Here is a 21974-nt window from a genome sequence, read left to right on the forward strand (position 1 = left end):
ACTGGCCTATGCAAGTGGTTTCACCTCTCCTTCAAGGCTGCTCTGAGGGTCTCCATGAGCAATGAGTGCTGGCATGATTGGATCCCAAGGCTTCTGCTGGGCTCAGAACAGCTCTAAAAGAGGACCTGCGGTTGTCCGTGGCTGAACTGGTGTACAGACAGCTGTTATGAATGCCGGGTGATTTCATTCCTGATGCCACAACCATCTGGTCGGCCTCTCAACAGTTTTCACTCTCCTCAGTAAGTTCAATTCCTCTCCACCTATTCCTACCTCCCATCATGGCGTACAGCACTCTTGGGCTCCTGTTGACCCACGTTCTGCCTCGTTTGTTTTCCTCTGCCATGACTCACATCAGTATCCCCTTAGGCCCCCATACGATGGCCCATTCTGCATTTTGGAATGGAGAGAAAAGACTTTTATAATCGGTAAGAGGGGTAAAGGAAAAGGAAAGGTATGTCACATCTGGAGTTTCTCCGGTTAGCGGACGATTTCCCTCCACGTCTCTCTGACAGCGTAAACCTGAATGTATTTCAGTAGATCGTTTTAAATCGGCCCACCAAGATTTGGAAGATTTCACTGCCATGTCCCTGACATCACGACATGGCCATGAGGGTGATAACACACCTCTGGACATGCCAGAGGCACCTGCAGTTCCTGCAGCCATGGGACACAGGACCAGAGCCAGGCAGCTCGTCCAAGCTCCAGACAGGCTCACAATGCCAGTTTTAGTGAATCCTGTGGGTCCTATGTTGGGTAACATAATTGGGAGAAATGTACATAATTTACAACCACAGGCATTGAGTTGGGGTTTCACTTTAAGAGGCTGGTCTGACGTGATGACGTTATTATGTAAAAGGTTTTTAGCGACTTTTGTGGCGCAGGTTTAGGAGCTCAATAAAATATGTTATGGTTTTTGTTCAATATAAAACACCTCACTTCGTTTTATTTGTGGAAACCTCAATAGGAGTTAACAATTAAAGATCTTAAAGATTAGCTTTATTTGTCACATTGAAACACCTTCAATAATTCCAAAAGACTGAAGTAGGGTAAATACTGAAAGGCTTTTATTCGCAGTAAGACGTGACCTCCATGCTGAGTGTCTGCCCCTGGTCTGAGGGAGAGGAGCAGGGTGAAAGCGTCTTTATTCAGGGGTCTGTGGGAGGAGCCACAGGGGCAGTCAGCAGAGGGGCGTGTCCAGACAGTTAACCCAGTTACAACATATACATATATATATATATATACACCAAAACGTTGAAACATACCATGAAATGCATCATTGGCATCAAATCAAATCAGCGAAGATCGTGGTGGGCAGCCCACAAGAGCTGCCAAGCTTCCGGTGCCAACAAAGCATGCCCACGAATCTCGACAGGACAACAAAGTCAAAAATAACAGAACAAAATAGGCCCCATCTCACCCACTCACATGCATACAGGCCTCGAACCCCAGGACAGGCCACTTCTGGGCTTCTGATCCTTGGCCCCGGACTCTCAGCTTCGCAGACATCGGGCTCCCAACTTTTAGTCCCTGACCCAGATTTGCAGACTCGATCTTTGAGCCTTTACTCCGAATTCACCAACTTCAGTTTTTGACCTTTAGCAGACATTCCACCCTGCAAAAACTCACTTCAGGGAGGTAGCACCATCAATTTGCAGGAGACTCCCGGAACTTCCGGGAGAGGTGGGATGTCTGCAATAGAGTAGCTCCTTAGCAGCTAGCCAGCTAGTTTAAATAACGTTAGATATGCTAGTGAACGAATGACACCTGTTAAATTCACCTCAACATGTCTCTCACAGTCTTAACCCACCATGAGCAATAGAAAAGTCACTGTTGCAAACAGTGCAGCGAGCAACACTCATTATTTTTGACCCCTATTAGGCAGGGGTACACTTTAGTGTAGTCTGGGCTGATGTACATTTTATATTTTCTTTTTTTGGAACACTCTGCCATGACGCGCGCTCTCTCTCTCTCGCTCTCGCTCTCGCTCTCTCTCGCTCTCGCTCTCTCTCGCTCTCGCTCTCTCTCAAAAAAATTGATTTCCGGGATATTGTATATAATTTCCGGGCATCAGGGAGCCGCTATCAATATGCAGGAGACTCCCTGAACTTCCGGGAGAGGTGGGATGTCTGCCTTTAGGCTTCCATCTTCTGACTCACTGAGCTCTGAATTTTGGCCTTCGGCTTTGCCCTCTGGGTCTCAACCACAGGACTTATCAATCGTGGGTTTGATCTTCGGCCTCGACCCCAGACTCACCGATCACAGGTTTGACCTTTGGGCATCAGCCATGTGCAGGCTGAAAGAATGAGTGTAATCAGGCTCAATCAGCTTGTTTATCTCAGCACAGCACTGCAAGCCAAGGGGCCTGTTCCTGCACTGTACTCTCCTGTTTTTCAGATGTGAGTGCAGGACATATGATTAGTAGGTTCTCAGATGACATGGAAATTGGTGGTGAGGAGGATTGTTTTACAAGGGCAGATGGAATTTAATCCTGATGAGTGGAAGGTGATGCTCTGGTATGGGAATGCCATATACTAGGAATAGTTAGGATCCTAGGAAGGACTGAGGATTAGAGGAAGCTCAGTGTTTCTGTCAAAAGATCCCAGGAGGTAGCTGAACGAATAGATAAGATAGTGAAGAGGGCATTCAGAATACACTCAGTGGCCACTTTATTAGGTACACCTGCTCATTAATGTGAATATCTATTCAGTCAACCATATGACAGCAACCCAACATGTAAAAGCATGGGGGCATGGTCACGAGGTTCTTTTGTTGTTCAGACCAAACATCAGAATGGGGAAGAAATGTGATCTAAGTGACTTTTAACATGGAATGATTGTGGCTGCCAGAAGGGGAGGTTTGAGTGTCTCGGGAACTGCTGATCTCCTGGGATTTTCATGCATAGCTGTCTCTAGAATTTACGGAGAATGATGTGAAAAGCAAAAAACTTCAAGTGAGTGGTGAAGATGAGTAATACAAATCGCTGGAGGAACTCAGCAGGCCAGGCAGCATCAATGGAAAAAAAGTATAGTCAGCATTTCAGGCCGAGAGCCTTCATCAGGACTGGGAAAAAAAGATGAGAAGGTGGGGGGAGGGGAGGAATGTAGTAGGTGAAGGTAAAACCGGGAGGGGAAGGGGTGAAGTAAAGAGCTGGGAAGTTGATTCCTGGAAGAGATACAGGGCTGGAGAAGAGGGAATCTAACGGAAGAGGGTAGAAGACCATGGAAGAAAAGGAAGTTGGGGGAGCACCAGAGGGAGGTGATGGGCATGTAAGAAGATAAGGTGAGAGAGGGAAACAGGACTAAGAATGATTGGGGGGGGTGCAGGCAATTACTGGAAGTTGGAGAAATCGATGTTCATGCCATCAGGTTGGAGACTAACCAGAAGGAATATAAGGTGTTGCTCCTCCAACCTGAGTGTGGCTCCATTGCATCAGTAGAGGAGGCCATGGACTAACATGTCAGAATGGGGATGGAATGTAGAATTGAAATGGGTGGGCACTGGGAAATCCAGTTTTTTCTAGCAGATGGAGCGTGGGTGCTCAGCGAAGTGGTCTCCCAATCTATGTCGGGTCTCACTGATAAACAGGAGGCCACACCAGGAGTACCAGATACAGCAGATGACCCCCACAGACTTGCAGATGAAGTGTCACTTCACCTGGAAGGACTTTTGGGGGCCCTGAATGATAGTAAGGGAAGAGGTGTAGTGTCAGTTATGGCACTTGCTCTGTACACCAGAAAAACGGGATCTCCTGGTTGCCACCCATTTCAATTCCTCTTGCCAGTCCCATGTGTAGCAGAGCAAGTCTGAATGCATAACATGTTGAACCTTGAACAGGGTCCTGCTGAAGGGTCTGGGCCCGAAACGTTGACTATACTTTTTTTCATGGATGCTGCCTGGCCTGCTGAGTTCCTCCAGAGATTTGTGTCTCAACCCTGAAGTGGATAGGCTACAGCAACAGAAGATTACAAACATACACGCAGTGGCCACGTTATTAGGTATAGGAAGTACCTAATCAGTAGCCATTAACTGCATATTGCAACTGTATAAACCATTGGTTGGGTTAGGGCTGGGGTGCTGGGCATGTTTCTTGTCGCCACACTATAGGAGAAAGTGCAGAGGAAATTCTGCAGGATGAACGGGGTGTTTTAGTCTTGAGGACAGAACACGCGTTTTCCTTGGCTGCAGGGTACCTGGTAAAATTCAGCATGTCATATAAAATGTTGTCAAATTGATGCACAATCTTGACTGATTGGATCACGGCCTGGTCTGCAAACACCAATGCCCAAAGACGGATAAGTAGTGGATACAGCCCAGTCCGTCACAGGAAAAGCCCGGCCCACCACTGAGCACATCTACGAGGGTCACTACCACAGGAAAGCACTCCCTTTATCCAGGCCACGCTCTCTTCTTGCTGCTGCTGTCCGGCAGGAGGTAGAAGGAACCTCAGGTCCCACCCCACCAGGTTCAGGATCAGTAATTACCCTACAACCATCAGGCTCCTGAACCAGCATGGTAACTTCACTCACCTCAACGATGAATTGAAGCCACAACCTGTGGACTTACTTTCAAGGAATCTAGAACTTATATTCTCAATATTTATTTATTTATTTATCTGTCTATTTATTTGTTTATTTATTATTATTTATTAGCGCAATTTGTCAGTATTTGTTTATGTATAGTTTTCATAATTTTGATTGTAAATGCCAGCAAGAAATTGTATCTCAGGGTTGTATATGGTGACATGTCTGTACTTTGATAATAGGTTAACTTTGATTTTGATTTGACTTTTACAATATTATGAAGTGTATAGACGGAGTCATGCAGCTCTTTGGCTCAACTCATCTATGCTGACCAAAGTGCCCACTTTAGCGAATTCCATGTGCTTGCATCTAGCCCTTATCCATCGTAACTTTTCTAATCCATGTACCTGTCTGTACACTTATTAAACATTGTTGTCGACCACTTCCTGTGGCAGCTTGTCCCATATACCCACTACCTTCTGCATGGGAAGTTGCCCCCCCAGACCCCTCTTAAATCTTTCTCCCCTCACATTAAACCTATGCCCTCGAGTATGTGATTCCCATTCCCTGAGGAAAACACTGTGCATTCGCCCGATCAAGACCCCTCATGATCTTATACACCTCTATGAGGTCACCCTCTGTCTCCAACACTTTGTGCAGAAAGACCAGGCATGCCCAACCTCTCCCTGTGACTCAGGCCCACAAGTCCTGGTAACATTCTCTGACTCTTCCCAGCTTACTGGTGTCTTCTCAATAGTAGGGCGACCAAAACTGTACACAATACTCTAGTTGCAGCCTCATTAATGTCTAGTACAACTGCAAAATAGCTTTAAAAAAACTTTTCCCTTAGCAAAGGTGTCTATAATTGGAATTATAAATAGAACATAGAACACTGCAGCACAGTACAGGCCCTTCAGCCCACAATGCTGTGCTAATCTTTTAACCTACTCGAAGATCAATCTAATCCTTCCCTCCACCACAGCCCTCCATTTTTCTGACGTCCATTTGCTTATCTAAGAGTCTCTTATGTGTCCCCAGTGTAACTTCCTTTACCAGCGACCACTCTCTGTAAAGCCATACTTCTGACATCCCCTCCAGTCACCTTAAAATCATACCCCCTGTATTAGCCATTTCCACCATGAGAAAAAATTCTCTGGCTATCCATTTGATCTATGCCTCTTATCAAGTCATCCTCCTTTGCTCCAGAGAGAAAAGCCCTGGATCATTCAATCTTTCCTCATAAAACATGCCCTCCGATCCAGGCAGCACCTTATCTCCTCACCTGCCCATCACCTCCCTCTGGTGCTCCTTCCATGGCCTTCTGTCTCTTTCACCAATCAACTTTCCAGCTCATTACTTCATCCCTCCCCCTTCCGGTTTCACCTATCACCTTGTGTTTCTCCTCTTTAAAATCTACTCCTCAGCTTTTTTCTCCAGTCCTGCTGAAACATCTCGGCCCGAAATATTGACTGTACCCTTTTCCATAGATACTGCCTGGCCTGCTGAGTTCCTCCAGTATTGTGTGTGTGTTACTCAGCATCCTGATAAACTTCCTGTGCACCCTCTCTAAAGCTTCCACATCCTTCCTGTAACAAGACAACCAGAACTGAGCACAATATTCCAAGTGCGGTCTAACTGGGGTTTTATAGAGCTGCAATATTACTTCATGGCTCTTGAACTCAAATTCCTGACTAATGAAGGAGAACACACCACGCTGTCTGTGTTCTTCTGCTGAACAATGTGGGCATGCTATGTTGGTGCCAGAATGTGTGGCAACATTTGCGGGCTGCCCCCAGCACATTATTGGTTGTTAATGCAAACGGTACATTTCACTGTATGTTTCGATGCACACGATCAGTAAATGAAAAAAATGGATTTGACATTGAATGGAGAAGTCATTGACATTGATTGACTTACCCCTCAGCCATCAAGCTGTCCAACCAGTGGGAATAACTTCACTCAACTTCATTCGCCCATCACCGAACTGTTCTCACAACCTATAGACCCACTTTCAAGAGTTCTTCATCTCAAGTTCTTTATATTTATTGCTTATTTATTTATTCTGATTATTTTTTGTCTTTCTTTGTATTTGGACAGTTTGTTGTTTTTTGCACATTGGTTGTTTGTTCTGTCGGATGTGGTCTTTCATTGATTCTTTTGTGTTTCTAGGATTTACTGAGTATGCCCACAAGAAAATGAACCTCTGGGTTGTATATGGTGACATATATGTACTTGGATAATAAATTTACTTTGAACTTACCTTTTCCAATTTGGAATAAGGAAACTTTACCTGCGAGTCTGTTGGGTTCATTCACTGTCTGCGGTGCTCTCAGTGAGACCTCTTCTATTGGTGACACCCAGCATAGACTGGGGGACCACTTTGTTGAGCACCTTCACCCCATCCACGATAAGCAGTATTTCCTGGTGGCCAACCATTTCAATTCCAATCCCCATTCCCATTCTGACATGTCAGCCCATGGCTTCCTCTACTGCCACAATGAAGCCAAACTCAGGTAGGAAGAGCCAGACCTCATATTCGGTCTGGGTAGTCTCCAACCTGTTGGCATGAACATCAATTTCTTTGGCTTCTGGTAATCTCTCACCCCCTCCCCCTCCTCTCTTTTCCCATTCCCATTCTGGCTTCCCTCTTACCCCTTCTCTTCTCATCACCTGCCTATCACCTTCCACTGGTACCCCTCCTCCTTCCCTTTCTCCCACGTTCCACTGTCCTTCTCTATCAGCTTCCTCCTTCTTCAACCATTTTCCTCTTCCACCTATCACCTCCCAGCTTCTCACTTCATCACTCCTCCCTCATCCACTCACCTTCCCCCTCACCTCGTCTGTTCTATCACCTCCAAGTTTATACCCCTTCCCTGCCCCAACCTTCTACTTCTGGCTTTCCCCTTCCTTTCCAGTCCTGATGAAGGATCTCAGCCCAAAATATCGACTGTTTATTCCTCTTTATAGATGCTACCTGACCTGCTGAGTTCCTCCAGCATTTTGTGTGTGTTGCTCTGGATTTCCAGCATCTGTGGAATCTCTTGTGTTTATGTAAGTCTTGTGTATCCCTCCACCAGAGGCCCCAGTGCTCTTCACGAACAAAGGGAAGCTTCCGGAAGAAGTCACGGTCAACGAGAATGGGAAGGCTGTGCTTGCTGCCATTGTCTCCAAGGAGAAGGGCAGCGTCACCTGGTACAGGCACAAGGAACCGGTGTCCGCAGGGGAGAAGAACGAGATGAGTTGTGAGTCGCGGGTCCATAGTCTGATCCTCAAGAACGTGCAGAAGGAGGATTCCGGATTCTACGTCTGCCGATCCGCTGATGACAAAATGACTTTCAACGTCAACGTGATAGGTGAGATTAGCTTTATTTGTTATGTGTACATGGAAACATACAGCAAAATGCATCGAGTAAGTCAGTGACCAACACGGTCAGAACTAGAATCAGGTTTGCTAGACTGAGAAATGTTGTGAAATTTGTTGATTTGCAGCAGCAGTATATTAAAAAAACTATTAATTACAATAAGAAATATATAACATATCAAAATTTTAAATTAAGTAAGTAGTGGAAAAAGAGAGCAAGACTAGTGAGGTAGACAATTAAATTCCCCATTTGCCTTGGTAGGGTTCAAACATGTACCTCTGATTATTAGTCCAAGCTCAGGTGTCATTGACAAGTACCTGATCACTTGCACCTCAGAATCAGGGTTAACATCACTGGCACACGTTGTGAAATATGTTGTTTTATGGCAGCTGGACATTGCAATACATAATGAAAATATATCAATTTAAAAAATAAATTGAATAAGTAGTGCAGAAAAGAAAGCGAAGCAAGGGAAAAAGAAGTGAGGTAGTGTTCATTGTCCCTTCAGAAATCTGATGGTGAAGGGAAAGAAGCTGTTCCTGAAACATTGAGTGTATGTCTTCAGGCTCCTGTACCTCCTCTTCGATAGTAGTAATAAGAAGAGGGTCTATCCTGGGTAGTTAGGCTCCTTTATGATAAATACCATCTTTTTGAGGTATCACCTTTTGGACGTGTTTTCAATGCGGGGAGGCTAGTGCCCATGATGAAGCTGGCCACTGTTGTAACCTCTGCAGCTTCTTCCCATCCTAAACATTGGACTCTCCACACCAGACGGTGATACAACCAATCGAAATGCTCTCCATAGTACACCTGTGGAAATTTGCTAGTCTTTGGTGACTTAGCAAATCTCCTCAAAGGCCTAATGGAATTTAGCCGCTGGTGTGCTTTCTTCATAATTGTATCAATATGTTGGCCTCAGGATAGATTTTCAGAGATGTTGACGCCCAGAAACTTGAAGCTGCTCACCCTTTCCACTGCTGGTCCCCTCACTGAGGACTGTGTGCATTCTCCTCGACTTGCCCTTCCTGAAGACCACAATCAATTCCTTAGTCTTACTGATGTTGAGTGTAATGTTGTTCCAACACCACTCAAGCAGCTGAGCTACCTCACTCCTTCATCACCGTCTGAGATTCTGCTAACAGCAGTTGTGCAGTCTGAGGATGTGCTGGGGGCAGTCTGAAATTCTGAAGCTCGGGGTCTGCCAGTCGGCAGGTCCACAGGAGGTTGGAGGCCCAACAACAGGCCTGTCCTGGGGACAGAGGACAGTCTGAGTGGATAGGTGGGTGAGTGGGAGGGATGAAAGCTGTCTGCTTTGTTGTTACTCTGTTGCTGTTGTTGCCTTTGCTTGTTTTGTTCTGCTAAACCTAGTGGGTGGCGAGGTTGGTGCCAGAATGTGTGGCCGGACTGCCCCAGATTGTGCTGGTTGGTGATGCAAATGACGCATTGGAAAAATGTGTATTGACAGTGGAAAAGTGTGTATGGAATCGGAGTAGATAGCAGAGGTAATTAATGAATACTTTGCTTCAGTATTCATTATGGAAAAGGATCTTAGCGATTGTAGGGATGACTTGCAGCGGACTGCAAAGCTTGAGCATGTAGGTATTAAGGAAGAGGATGTGCTGGAGCTTTTGGAAAGCATCAAGTTGGATAAGTCGCCGGGACCGGATGGGATGTACCCCAGACTACTGTGGGAGGCAAGGGAGGAGAATGCTGAGCCTCTGGCGATGATCCTTGCATCACCAATAAGGTTCCAGAGGATTGGAGGGTTGCAGATGTTGTTCCCTTATTCAAGAAAGGGAGTAGAGATAGCTCAGGAAATTATAGACCAGTGAGTCTTACTTCAGTGGTTGGTAAGTTGATGGAGAAGATCCTGAGAGGCAGGATTTATGAACATGTGGAGAGGCATAATATGATTAGGAATAGTCAGCATGGCTTTGTCAAGGGCAGGTTGTGCCTTATGAGCCTGATTGAATTTTTGAGGATGTGACTAAACACATTGATGAAGGTAGAGTATAGAGTATGAAGGTAGATGTAGTGTATATGGATTTCAGCAAGGCATTTGATAAGGTACCCCATGCAAGGCGTATTGAGAAAGTAAGGAGGCATGGGATCCAAAGGGACATTGCTTTGTGGATCCAGAACTGGCTTGCCCACAGAAGGCAAAGAGTGGCTGTAGACGGGTCATGTTCTGCATGGAAGTCAGTGACTGTTCTTGGACCCCAACTCTTCGTGATTTTTATAAATGACCTAGATGAGGAAGAGGAGGGATGGATTAGAAAATTTGCTGATGACACAAAGGTTGGGGGTGTTGTGGATAGTGTGGAGGGCTGTCAGAGGTTACAGCAGGACATCGATAGGATGCAAAACTGGGCTGAGAAGTGGCAGATGGAGTTCAACCCAGATAAGTGTGAGGTGGTTCATTTTGGTAGGTCAAATATGATGGCAGAATATAACATTAATGGTAAGACTCTTGGCAGTGTGGAGGATCAGAGGGATCTCGGGGTCCGAGTCCATAGGCCACTCAAAGCTGCTAAGCAGGTTGACTCTGTGGTTAAGAAAGCATACGCTGCATTCGCTCTCATCAATCGTGGGATTGAGTTTAAGAGCTGAGAGGTAATGTTGCAGCTATATAGGACCCTGGTCAGACCCCACTTGGAGTACTGTGCTCAGTTCTGGTCGCCTCACTACAGGAAGGGTGTGGAAACCATAGAAAGGGTGCAGAGGAGATTTACAAGGATGTTGCCTGGATTGGGGAGCATGCCTTATGAGAATAGGTTGAGTGAACTCGGCCTTTTCTCCTTGGAGCGACGGAGGATGAGAGGTGACCTGATAGAGGTGTATAAGATGATGAGAGGCATTGATCGTGCAGATAGTCAGAGGCTTTTTCCCAGTCTCGTGACTAGCACGAGAGGACACAGTTTTAAGGTGCTTGGAAGTAGGTACAGAGGAGATGTCAGGCGTAAGTTTTTTACACACAGAATGGTGAGTGTGTGGAATGGGCTGGCGGTGGCAGCTGCGGTGGAGGCGGATACGATAGGGTCTTTTAAGAGACTCCTGGATGGGTACATGGAGCTTAGAAAAATAGAGGCCTATGAGTAAACCTAGATAGCTCTAAGGTAAGGACATGTTCAGCACAGCTTTGTGGGCCGAAGGGCCGGTATTGTGCTATGGGCTTTTTATGTTTCTGTGTTTCATTTCACTGTGTTTTGAGGTACATGTGTAAAATGAATATGAATCTGAATCAAGTGTCAGCATGCTTCTGGCATCAGTAAAGCAGGAGGAGGGGAGATTGGGGTGGGGGGTTGGTTAGAGGTATGGGGAGGGGGTAGAGTTATGGGGAGAGGTTAGAGGTATAGGGGTGGTAGAGGTATGGGGAGGGGGTAGAGGTATGGGGAGGGGTTAGAGGTATGGGGGGGCGGTAGAGGTATGGGGAGGGGGGAGGGGTATGGGGAGTAGGGGTATGGGGAGGAGTTAGAGGTATGGGGAGGGGGTAGGGGTATGGGGAGGGGGTAGGGGTATGGGGAGGGGTTAGAGGTATGGAGAGGGGTTAGAAGTTGGGGAGGGGGTAGGGGTATGGGGAGGGGATAGCCTATGGGGAGGGGGTAGGGGTACGGGGAGGGGCTAGAGGTATGGGGAGGGGGAGGGGTATGGGGAGTAGCGGTATGGGGAGGGTTTAGATGTATGGGGAGTGGGTAGGGGTATGGGGAGGGGTTAGAGGTATGGGAGGCAGTAGAGGTATGGAGGGGGTAGGGGTATGGGGAGGAGGTAGGGGTATGGCGAGGGGTTAGGGGTATGGGGAGGGGGTAGAGGTATGGGGAGGGGGTAGGGGTATGGGGAGGGGTTAGGGGTATGGGGAGGGAGTAGAGGTATGGGGAGTGGGTAGAGGTATGGAGGGGTGGTAGAGCTATGGGGAGAGGGTAGAGGTATGGGGAGAGGTTAGAAGTATGGGGGGCAGTAGAGCTATGGGGAGGGGGTAGAGGTATGGGGAGGGGTTAGAGGAATGGGGAGGGGGTAGGGGAATGGGGAGGGGTTAGAGGTATGGGGAGGGGGTAGTGGTATGGGAGGGGTTAGAGGTATGGGGAGGGGTTAGGGGTATGGGGAGGGGTTAGAAGTTGGGGAGGGGGTAGGGGTATGGGGAGGGGTTAGAGGTATGGGAGGCGGTAGAGGTATGGGGAGGGGGTAGAGGTATGGAGGGGGTAGGGGTATGGGGAGGAGGTAGGGGTATGGCGAGGGGTTAGGGGTATGGGGAGGGGGTAGAGGTATGGGGAGGAGGTAGGGGTATGGGGAGTGGGTAGAGTTATGGGGGGGTGGTCGAGCTATGGGGGGGTAGAGGTATAGCGAAGGGGTAGGGGTATGGGGAGGGGTTAGAAGTTGGGGAGGGGGTAGGGGTATGGGGAGGGGTTAGAGGTATGGGGAGGATTTAGAGGTATGGGGAAGGGGTAGGGGTATGGGGAGGGTCTAGAGGTATGGGAGGCGGTAGAGGTATGGGGAGCGGGGAGGGGTATGGGGAGTAGGGGTGTGGGGAGGGTTTAAAGCTATGGGGCGTGGGTAGGGTTATGGGGAGGGGTTAGAGGTATGGGAGGCGGTAGAGGTATGGAGAGGGGGTAGGGGTATGGGGAGGGGTTAGAGGTATGGGTAGGGGGTAGAGGTATGGGGAGGGGTTAGAGGTATGTGGAGAGGTTAGAAGTATGGGGGGGGCAGTAGAGGTATGGGGGCACGATAGAGGTATGGGGGCGCAGTACAGGTATGGGGAGAGGGTAGAGGTATGGAGGGGCTAGAGGTATGGGGAGGGGGAGGAGGTATGGGGAAGGGGTAGGGGTATGGGGAGGGGTTAGAGGTATGGGGAGGAGGTAGAGTTATGGGGGGGCGGTCGAGCTATCGGGGGTAGAGGTATGGGGAGGGGTTAGAAGTTGGGGAGGGGGTAGGGGTATGGGGAGGGGATGGGCTATGGGGAGGGGTTAGAGGTATGGGAAGGGTTAGAGGTATGGGGAGGGGTTAGAAGTATGGGGGGGCAGTAGTGGTATGGCGGCGCGATAGAGGTATGGGGGCGCAGTAGAGGTATGGGGAGGGGGTAGGGGTATGGGGAGGGGTTAGAGGTATGGGAAGGGTTAGAGGTATGGGGGAGCAGTAGAGGTATGGGGAGGGGGTAGGGGACTGCCGGAGGGGTTAGAGGTATGGGGAGGGGGTAGTGATATTGGGATGGTTTAGAGGTATGGGGAGGAGGTAGGGGTATGGGGCAGGGTTAGAGGTATGGGGAGGAGGTAGGGGTATGGGGCGGGGTTAAAGGTATGGGGAGGGGATAGGGGTATGGGGAGGGGTTAGAGGTATGGGAGGCGGTAGAAGTATGGGGTGGGGGGAGGGGTATGGGAGGTAGGGGTATGTGGAGGGGTTATAGGTGTGGGGATGGGGTAGGGGTATAGGGAGGGGGTAGAGGTATGGGAAGGGGATACAGGTATGGAAGGGGTAGGGGTATGGGGAGGGGTTAGGGGTATGGGGAGGGAGTAGAGGTATGGGGGGGTGGTAGAGGTATGTGGAGGGGGTAGATGTATGGGGGGTGGTATAGGTATGGGGAGTATGTAGAGGTATGGGGAGGGGTTAGAGGTATGGGGAGGGGGTAGAGGTATGGGGAGGGGATAGAGGTATGGAAGGGGTAGGGGTATGGGGAGGAGGTAGGGGTATGGTGAGGGGTTAGGGGTATGGGGAGGGGGTAGAGGTATGGGGAGGGGGTAGAGGTATGGGGAGGGGTAGGGGTATGGGGAGGGGTTAGAGGTATGGGGAGGGGTTAGAGGTATGGGGAGGGGGTAGGGATATGGGGAGGGGTTACAGGTATGGGGAGGGGGTAGGGGTATGGGGAGGGGTTACAAGTATGGGGAGGGGGTTAGGGGTATGGGGAGGGGGTAGAGGTATGGGGAGGGTGTAGGGGTATTGGGAGGGTTTAGAGGTATGGGGAGGAGGTAGAGGTATGGGGAGGGGTTAGGGGTATAGGGAGGGTGTAGGGGTATGGGGAGGGGTTAGAGGTATGGGGAGGGTTTAGAGGTATGGGGAGGGGGTAGGGGTATGGGGAGGGGCTAGAGGTATGAGAGGTGGTAGAGGTATGGGGAGGGGGGAGGGGTATGGGGAGGGGTTACAGGTATGGGGAGGGGGTTAGGGGTATGGGGAGGGGGTAGAGGTATGGGGAGGGGGTAGGGGTATGGGGAGGGGTTAGAGGAATGGGGAGGGGGTAGGGGTATGGGGAGGGGGTAGAGGTATGGGGAGGGGATAGGGGTATGGGGAGGGGGTAGGGGTATGGGGAGTGGGTAGGGGTATGGGGAGGGGGTAGGGGTATGCGGAGGGGTTAGAAGTATGGGGAGGGGGTAGGGGTATGGGGAGGGGATAGGCTATGGGGAGGGTTTAGAGGTATAGGGAGGGGGAGGGGTATGGGGAGGGGCTGGAGGTATGGGAGGCGGTAGAGGTATGGGGAGGGGGGAGTGGTATGGGGAGTAGGGGTATGGGGAGGGTTTAGAGGTATGGGGAGTGGGTAGGGGTACAGGGAGGGGTTAGAGGTATGGGAGGCGGTAGAGGTATGGGGAGGGTGTAGAGGTATGGAGGGGCGGTAGAGGTATGGGGAGGGGTTAGAGGTATGAGGAGGGGGTAGGGGAATGGGGAGGGGTTAATGGTATGGGGAGGGGGTAGTGATATGGGGAGGGGTTAGATGTATGGGGAGGGGTTAGGGGTATGGGGAGGGGTTAGAGGTATGGGAGGCGGTAGAGGTATGGGGAGGGGGTAGAGGTATGGAGGGGGTAGGGGTATGGGGAGGAGGTAGGGGTATGGGGGGGTGGTATAGGTATGGGGAGTATGTAGAGGTATGGGGAGGGGGTAGAGGTATGGGGAGGGGTTAGAGGTATGGGGAGGGGGTAGAGGTATGGGGAGGGGATAGAGGTATGGAGGGGGTAGGGGAATGGGGAGGGGTTCGAGGTATGGGGAGGGGGTAGAGGTATGGAAGGGGTAGGGGTATGGGGAGGAGTTAGGGGTATGGTGAGGGGTTAGGGGTATGGGGAGGGGGTGGATGTATGGAGGGCTTAGAGGTATGGGGAGGGGGTAGAGGTATGGAGGGGGTAGGGGTATGGGGAGGGGTTAGGGGTATGGGGACGGGTTAGGGGTATGGGGAGGGAGTAGAGGTATGGGGAGTGGGTAGAGGTATGGAGCGGGTAGAGGTATGGGGAGGGCGTAGAGATATGGAGGGGTGGTAGAGCTATGGGGAGAGGGTAGAGGTATGGGGAGAGGTTAGAAGTATGGGGGGCAGTAGAGGTATGGGGGCGCGGTAGAGGTATGGGGAGTGGTTAGAGGAATGGGGAGGGGTTAGAGGTATGGGGAGGGGGTAGTGGTATGGGAGGGGTTAGAGGTATGGGGAGGGGTTAGGGGTATGGGGAGGGATTAGAAGTTGTGGGGGGGGTAGGGGTTTGGGGAGGGGTTAGAGGTATGGGAGGCGGTAGAGGTATGGGGAGGGGGTAGAGGTATGGAGGGGGTAGGGGTTTGGGGAGGAGGTAGGGGTATGGGGAGTGGGTAGTGTTATGAGGGGCGGTCGAGCTATGGGGGGTAGAGGTATGGGGAAGGGTTAGGGGTATGGGGAGGGGTTAGAAGTTGGGGAGGGGGTAGGGGTATGGGGAGGGGTTAGAGGTATGGGGAGGGTTTAGAGGTATGGGGAAGGGTTAGGGGTATGGGGAGGGGTTAGAAGTTGGGGAGGGGGTAGGGGTATGGGGAGGGGTTAGAGGTATGGGGAGGATTTAGAGGTATGGGGAAGGGGTAGGGGTATGGGGAGGGTCTAGAGGTATGGGAGGCGGTAGAGGTATGGGGAGCAGGGAGGGGTATGGGGAGTAGGGGTGTGGGGAGGGTTTAAAGGTATGGGGCGTGGGTAGGGTTATGGGGAGGGGTTAGAGGTATGGGTAGGGGGTAGAGGTATGGGGAGGGGTTAGAGGTATGTGGAGAGGTTAGAAGTATGGGGGCGCAGTACAGGTATGGGGAGAGGGTAGAGGTATGGAGGGGCTAGGGGTATGGGGAGGAGGTATGGGGAGGAGGTAAGGGTATGGGGAGGGGGTTAGAGGTATGGGGAGGGGGTAGGGGTATGGGGAGGGGTTAGAGGTATGGGAAGGGTTAGAGGTATGGGGGAGCAGTAGAGGTATGGGGAGGGGGTAGGGGTATGGGGAGGGGTTAGAGGTATGGGAAGGGTTAGAGGTATGGGAGGCGGTAGAGGTATGGGGAGGGGGGAGGGGTATGGGAGGTAGGGGTATGTGGAGGGGTTATAGGTGTGGGGATGGGGTAGGGATATAGGGAGGGGGTAGAGGTATGGTGAGGGGTTAGGGGTATGGGGAGGGGTAGGGGTATGGGGAGGAGGTAGGGGTATGGGGAGGGGTTAGGGGTATGGGGAGGGGTTAGGGGTATGGGGAGGGATTAGAAGTTGTGGAGGGGGTAGGGGTATGGGGAGGGGTTAGAGGTATGGGAGGCGGTAGAGGTATGGGGAGGGGGTAGAGGTATGGAGGGGGTAGGGGTTTGGGGAGGAGGTAGGGGTATGGGGAGTGGGTAGTGTTATGAGGGGCGGTCGAGCTATGGGGGGTAGAGGTATGGGGAAGGGTTAGGGGTATGGGGAGGGGTTAGAAGTTGGGGAGGGGGTAGGGGTATGGGGAGGGGTTAGAAGTTGGGGAGGGGGTAGGGGTATGGGGAGGGGTTAGAGGTATGGGGAGGATTTAGAGGTATGGGGAAGGGGTAGGGGTATGGGGAGGGTCTAGAGGTATGGGAGGCGGTAGAGGTATGGGGAGCGGGGAGGGGTATGGGGAGTAGGGGTGTGGGGAGGGTTTAAAGGTATGGGGCGTGGGTAGGGTTATGGGGAGGGGTTAGAGGTATGGGTAGGGGGTAGAGGTATGGGGAGGGGTTAGAGGTATGTGGAGAGGTTAGAAGTATGGGGGCGCAGTACAGGTATGGGGAGAGGGTAGAGGTATGGAGGGGCTAGGGGTATGGGGAGGAGGTATGGGGAGGAGGTAAGGGTATGGGGAGGGGGTTAGAGGTATGGGGAGGGGGTAGGGGTATGGGGAGGGGTTAGAGGTATGGGAAGGGTTAGAGGTATGGGGGAGCAGTAGAGGTATGGGGAGGGGGTAGGGGTATGGGGAGGGGTTAGAGGTATGGGAAGGGTTAGAGGTATGGGAGGCGGTAGAGGTATGGGGAGGGGGGAGGGGTATGGGAGGTAGGGGTATGTGGAGGGGTTATAGGTGTGGGGATGGGGTAGGGATATAGGGAGGGGGTAGAGGTATGGTGAGGGGTTAGGGGTATGGGGAGGGGTAGGGGTATGGGGAGGAGGTAGGGGTATGGGGAGGGGTTAGGGGTATGGGGAGGGAGTAGAGGTATGGGGGGGTGGTAGAGGTATGGGGAGGGGGTAGATGTATGGGGGGGTGGTATAGGTATGGGGAGTATGTAGAGGTATGGGGAGGGGTTAGAGGTATGGGGAGGGGGTAGAGGTATGGGGAGGGGTTAGAGGTATGGGGAGGGTTTAGAGGTATGGGGAGGGGCTACGGGTATGGGGAGGGGTTAGAGGTATGGGAGGCGGTAGAGGTATTGGGAGGGGGAGGGGTATGGAGGTTAGGGGTATGGGGAGGGGTTAGAGGTATGGGGAGGGGGTAGGTGTATGGGGAGGGGTTAGAGGTATGGGGAGGGGTTAGGGGTATGGGGAGGGAGTACAGGTATGGGGGGTGGTATAGGTATGGGGAGTATGTAGAGGTATGGGGAGGGGTTGGAGGTATGGGGAGGAGGTAGAGGTATGGGGAGGGGATAGAGGTATGGGGAGGGGCTACGGGTATGGGGAGGGGTTAGAGGTATGGGAGGCGGTAGAGGTATTGGGAGGGGGAGGGGTATGGAGGTTAGGGGTATGGGGAGGGGTTAGAGGTATGGGGAGGGGGTAGGTGTATGGGGAGGGGTTAGAGGTATGGGGAGGGGTTAGGGGTATGGGGAGGGAGTACAGGTATGGGGGGTGGTATAGGTATGGGGAGTATGTAGAGGTATGGGGAGGGGTTGGAGGTATGGGGAGGGGGTAGAGGTATGGGGAGGGGATAGAGGTATGGAAGGGGTAGGGGTATGGGGAGGAGGTAGGGGTATGGTGAGGGGTTAGGGGTATGGGGAGGGGGTAGAGGTATGGGGAGGAGTTAGAGGTATGGGGAGGGGTTAGAGGTATGGGGAGGGGTTAGAGGTATGGGGAGGGTTTAGAGGTATGGGGAGGGGCTACGGGTATGGGGAGGGGTTAGAGGTATGGGAGGCGGTAGAGGTATTGGGAGGGGGAGGGGTATGGAGGTTAGGGGTATGGGGAGGGGTTAGAGGTATGGGGAGGGGGTAGGTGTATGGGGAGGGGTTAGAGGTATGGGGAGGGGTTAGGGGTATGGGGAGGGAGTACAGGTATGGGGGGTGGATAGGTATGGGGAGTATGTAGAGGTATGGGGAGGGGTTGGAGGTATGGGGAGGAGGTAGAGGTATGGGGAGGGGATAGAGGTATGGGGAGGGGCTACGGGTATGGGGAGGGGTTAGAGGTATGGGAGGCGGTAGAGGTATTGGGAGGGGGAGGGGTATGGGGGTTAGGGTTATGGGGAGGGGTTAGAGGTATGGGGAGGGGGTAGGTGTATGGGGAGGGGTTAGAGGTATGGGGAGGGGTTAGGGGTATGGGGAGGGAGTACAGGTATGGGGGGTGGTATAGGTATGGGGGGTATGTAGAGGTATGGGGAGGGGTTGGAGGTATGGGGAGGGGGTAGAGGTATGGGGAGGGGATAGAGGTATGGAAGGGGTAGGGGTATGGGGAGGCGGTAGGGGTATGGGGAGGGGGTAGAGGTATGGGGAGGGGGTAGAGGTATGGGGAGGAGTTAGAGGTATGGGGAGGGGTTAGAGGTATGGGGAGGGGCTACGGGTATGGGGAGGGGTTAGAGGTATGGGAGGCGGTAGAGGTATTGGGAGGGGGAGGGGTATGGGGGTTAGGGTTATGGGGAGGGGTTAGAGGTATGGGGAGGGGGTAGGTGTATGGGGAGGGGTTAGAGGTATGGGGAGGGGGTAGAGGTATGGGGAGGGGTTAGAGGTATGGGGAGGGGTTAGAGGTATGGGAAGGGTTAGAGGTATGGGAGGCGGTAGAGGTATGGGGAGGGGGGAGGCGTATGGGAGGTAGGGGTATGTGGAGGGGTTATAGGTGTGGGAATGGGGTAGGGATATAGGGAGGGGGTAGAGGTATGGTGAGGGGTTAGGGGTATGGGGAGGGGTAGGGGTATGGGGAGGAGGTAGGGGTATGGGGAGGGGTTAGGGGTATGGGGAGGGAGTAGAGGTATGGGGGGGTGGTAGAGGTATGGGGAGGGGGTAGATGTATGGGGGGGTGGTATAGGTATGGGGAGTATGTAGAGGTATGGGGAGGGGTTAGAGGTATGGGGAGGGGGTAGAGGTATGGGGAGGGGATAGAGGTATGGAAGGGGTAGGGGTATGGGGAGGAGGTAGGGGTATGGTGAGGGGTTAGGGGTATGGGGAGGGGGTAGAGGTATGGGGAGGGGGTAGAGGTATGGGGAGGGGGTAGAGGTATGGGGAGGAGTTAGAGGTATGGGGAGGGGTTAGAGGTATGGGGAGGGTTTAGAGGTATGGGGAGGGGCTACGGGTATGGGGAGGGGTTAGAGGTATGGGAGGCGGTAGAGGTATTGGGAGGGGGAGGGGTATGGAGGTTAGGGGTATGGGGAGGGGTTAGAGGTATGGGGAGGGGGTAGGTGTATGGGGAGGGGTTAGAGGTATGGGGAGGGTTTAGGGGTATGGGGAGGGAGTACAGGTATGGGGGGTGGTATAGGTATGGGGAGTATGTAGAGGTATGGGGAGGGGTTGGAGGTATGGGGAGGGGGTAGAGGTATGGGGAGGGGATAGAGGTATGGAAGGGGTAGGGGTATGGGGAGGAGGTAGCGGTATGGGGAGGGGGTAGAGGTATGGGGAGGGGGTAGAGGTATGGGGAGGAGTTAGAGGTATGGGGAGGGGTTAGAGGTATGGGAGGCGGTAGAGGTATTGGGAGGGGGAGGGGTATGGGGGTTAGGGTTATGGGGAGGGGTTAGAGGTATGGGGAGGGGGTAGGTGTATGGGGAGGGGTTAGAGGTATGGGGAGGGGGTAGAGGTATGGGGAGGGGTTAGAGGTATGGGGAGGGAGTAGAGGTATGGGGGGTGGTAGAGGTATGGGGAGGGTGTAGATGTATGGGGGGTGGTATAGGTATGGGGAGTATGTAGAGGTATGGGGAGGGGTTAGAGGTATGGGGAGGAGGTAGGGGTATGGTGAGGGGTTAGGGGTATGGGGAGGGGGTAGAGGTATGGGGGGTGGTAGAGGTATGGGGAGGGGGTAGATGTATGGGGGGCTTAGAGGTATGGGGAGGGGGTAGTGGTATGGAGGGGGTAGGGGAATGGAGAGGGGTTAGGGGTATGGTGAGGGGTTAGGTGTATGGGGAGTGGTTAGAGGTATGGGGAGGGGGTAGTGGTATGGAGGGGGTAGGGGTATGGGGAGGGGTTAGGGGTATAGGGAGGGGTTAGGGGTATGGGGAGTGGTTAGAGGTATGGGGAGGGAGTAGATGTATGGGGAGTGGGTAGAGGTATGGAGCGGGTAGGGGTATGGGGAGGATATAGGGGTATGGGGAGGGTGTAGATGTATGGGAAGGGGCTAGGGGTATGGGGAGGGTGTAGAGGTATGGGGAGGGGGTAGGTGTATGGGGAGGGGTTAGGGGTATGGGGGGGTGGTAGAGGTATGGGGAGGGGGTAGATGTATGGGGGGGTGGTATAGGTATGGGGAGTATGTAGAGGTATGGGGAGGGGATAGAGGTATAGAAGGGGTAGGGGTATGGGGAGGAGGTAGGGGTATGGTGAGGGGTTAGGGGTATGGGGAGGGGGTAGAGGCATGGGGAGGGGTAGAGGTATGGGGAGGGGTTAGAGGTATGGGGAGGGGTTAGAGGTAAGGGGAGGGGATAGAGGTATGGAAGGGGTAGGGGTATGGGGAGGAGGTAGGGGTATGGTGAGGGGTTAGGGGTATGGGGGGTGGTAGAAGTATGGGGAGGGGGTAGATGTATGGGGGGCTTAGAGGTATGGGGAGGGGGTAGAGGTATGGGGAGGGGGTAGGGGTATGGGGAGGGGTTAGAAGTTGGGGAGGGGGTAGGGGTATGGGGAGGGGTTAGATGTATGGGAGGCGGAAGATGTATGGGGAGGGGGTAGAGGTATGGGGAGGGGGTAGAGGTACGGAGGGGGTAGGGGTATGGGAAGGGTTAGAGGTATGGGGGAGCAGTAGAGGTATGGGGAGGGGGTAGGGGAATGCGGAGGGGTTAGAGGTATGGGGAGGGTTTGTGGTATTGGGATGGTTTAGAGGTATGGGGAGGGGATAGGGGTATGGGGAGGGGTTAGAGGTATGGGGAGGGGGTAGGGGTATGGTGAGGGGTAAGAGGAATGGGGGGTTAGGGGTATGGGGAGGGGTTAGAGGTATAGGGAGGGGGTAGGGGTATGGGGAGGGGTTAGAGGTATGGGGAGGGTTTAGAGGTATGGGGAGGGGTAGGGGTATGGGGAGGGGCTAGAGGTATGGGAGGCGGTAGAGGTATGGGGAGGGGGGAGTGGTATGGGGAGTAGGGGTATGGGGAGGGTTTAGAGTTATGGGGAGTGGGTCGGGGTACGGGGAGGGGTTAGAGGTATGGGAGGTGGTAGAGGAATGGGGGTGCGGTAGAGGTATGGGGAGGGGGGTGGGGTATGGGGAGTAGGGGTATGGGGAGGGTTTAGAGTTATGGGGAGTGGGTCGGGGTACGGGGAGGGGTTAGAGGTATGGGAGGTGGTAGAGGTATGGGGGGAGTAGAGGTATGGGGAGGGGGTAGAGGTATGGAGGGGCGGTAGAGCTATGGGGAGAGGGTAGAGGTATGGGGAGAGGTTAGAAGTATGGGAGGCAGTAGAGGAATGGGGGTGCGGTAGAGGTATGGGGAGGGTGTGGAGGTATGGGGAGGGGGTAGGGGAATGGGGAGGGGTTAGAGGTATGGGGAGGGGGTAGGTGTATGGGGAGGGGTTAGAGTTATGGGAGGCGGTAGAGGTATGGGGAGGGGGTAGAGGT

General features: G+C 52.7%; 1 protein-coding gene across 1 annotated transcript in view; it reads left to right on the forward strand.

Moving 5' to 3' along the window:
* obsl1a (obscurin like cytoskeletal adaptor 1a) overlaps window positions 1-21974 on the forward strand; it is a 192743-nt gene that overhangs the window by 92886 nt on the left and 77883 nt on the right. Inside the window, exon 23 of the mRNA XM_063051410.1 lies at window positions 7598-7873. Coding sequence (XP_062907480.1) covers window positions 7598-7873 — 276 coding nt within the window. The remainder of the gene's footprint in view (window positions 1-7597; window positions 7874-21974) is intronic.

The sequence above is a fragment of the Mobula hypostoma genome, chromosome 6 (assembly GCF_963921235.1).
Source record: "Mobula hypostoma chromosome 6, sMobHyp1.1, whole genome shotgun sequence".
Taxonomy (NCBI): Eukaryota; Metazoa; Chordata; class Chondrichthyes; order Myliobatiformes; family Myliobatidae; genus Mobula; species Mobula hypostoma.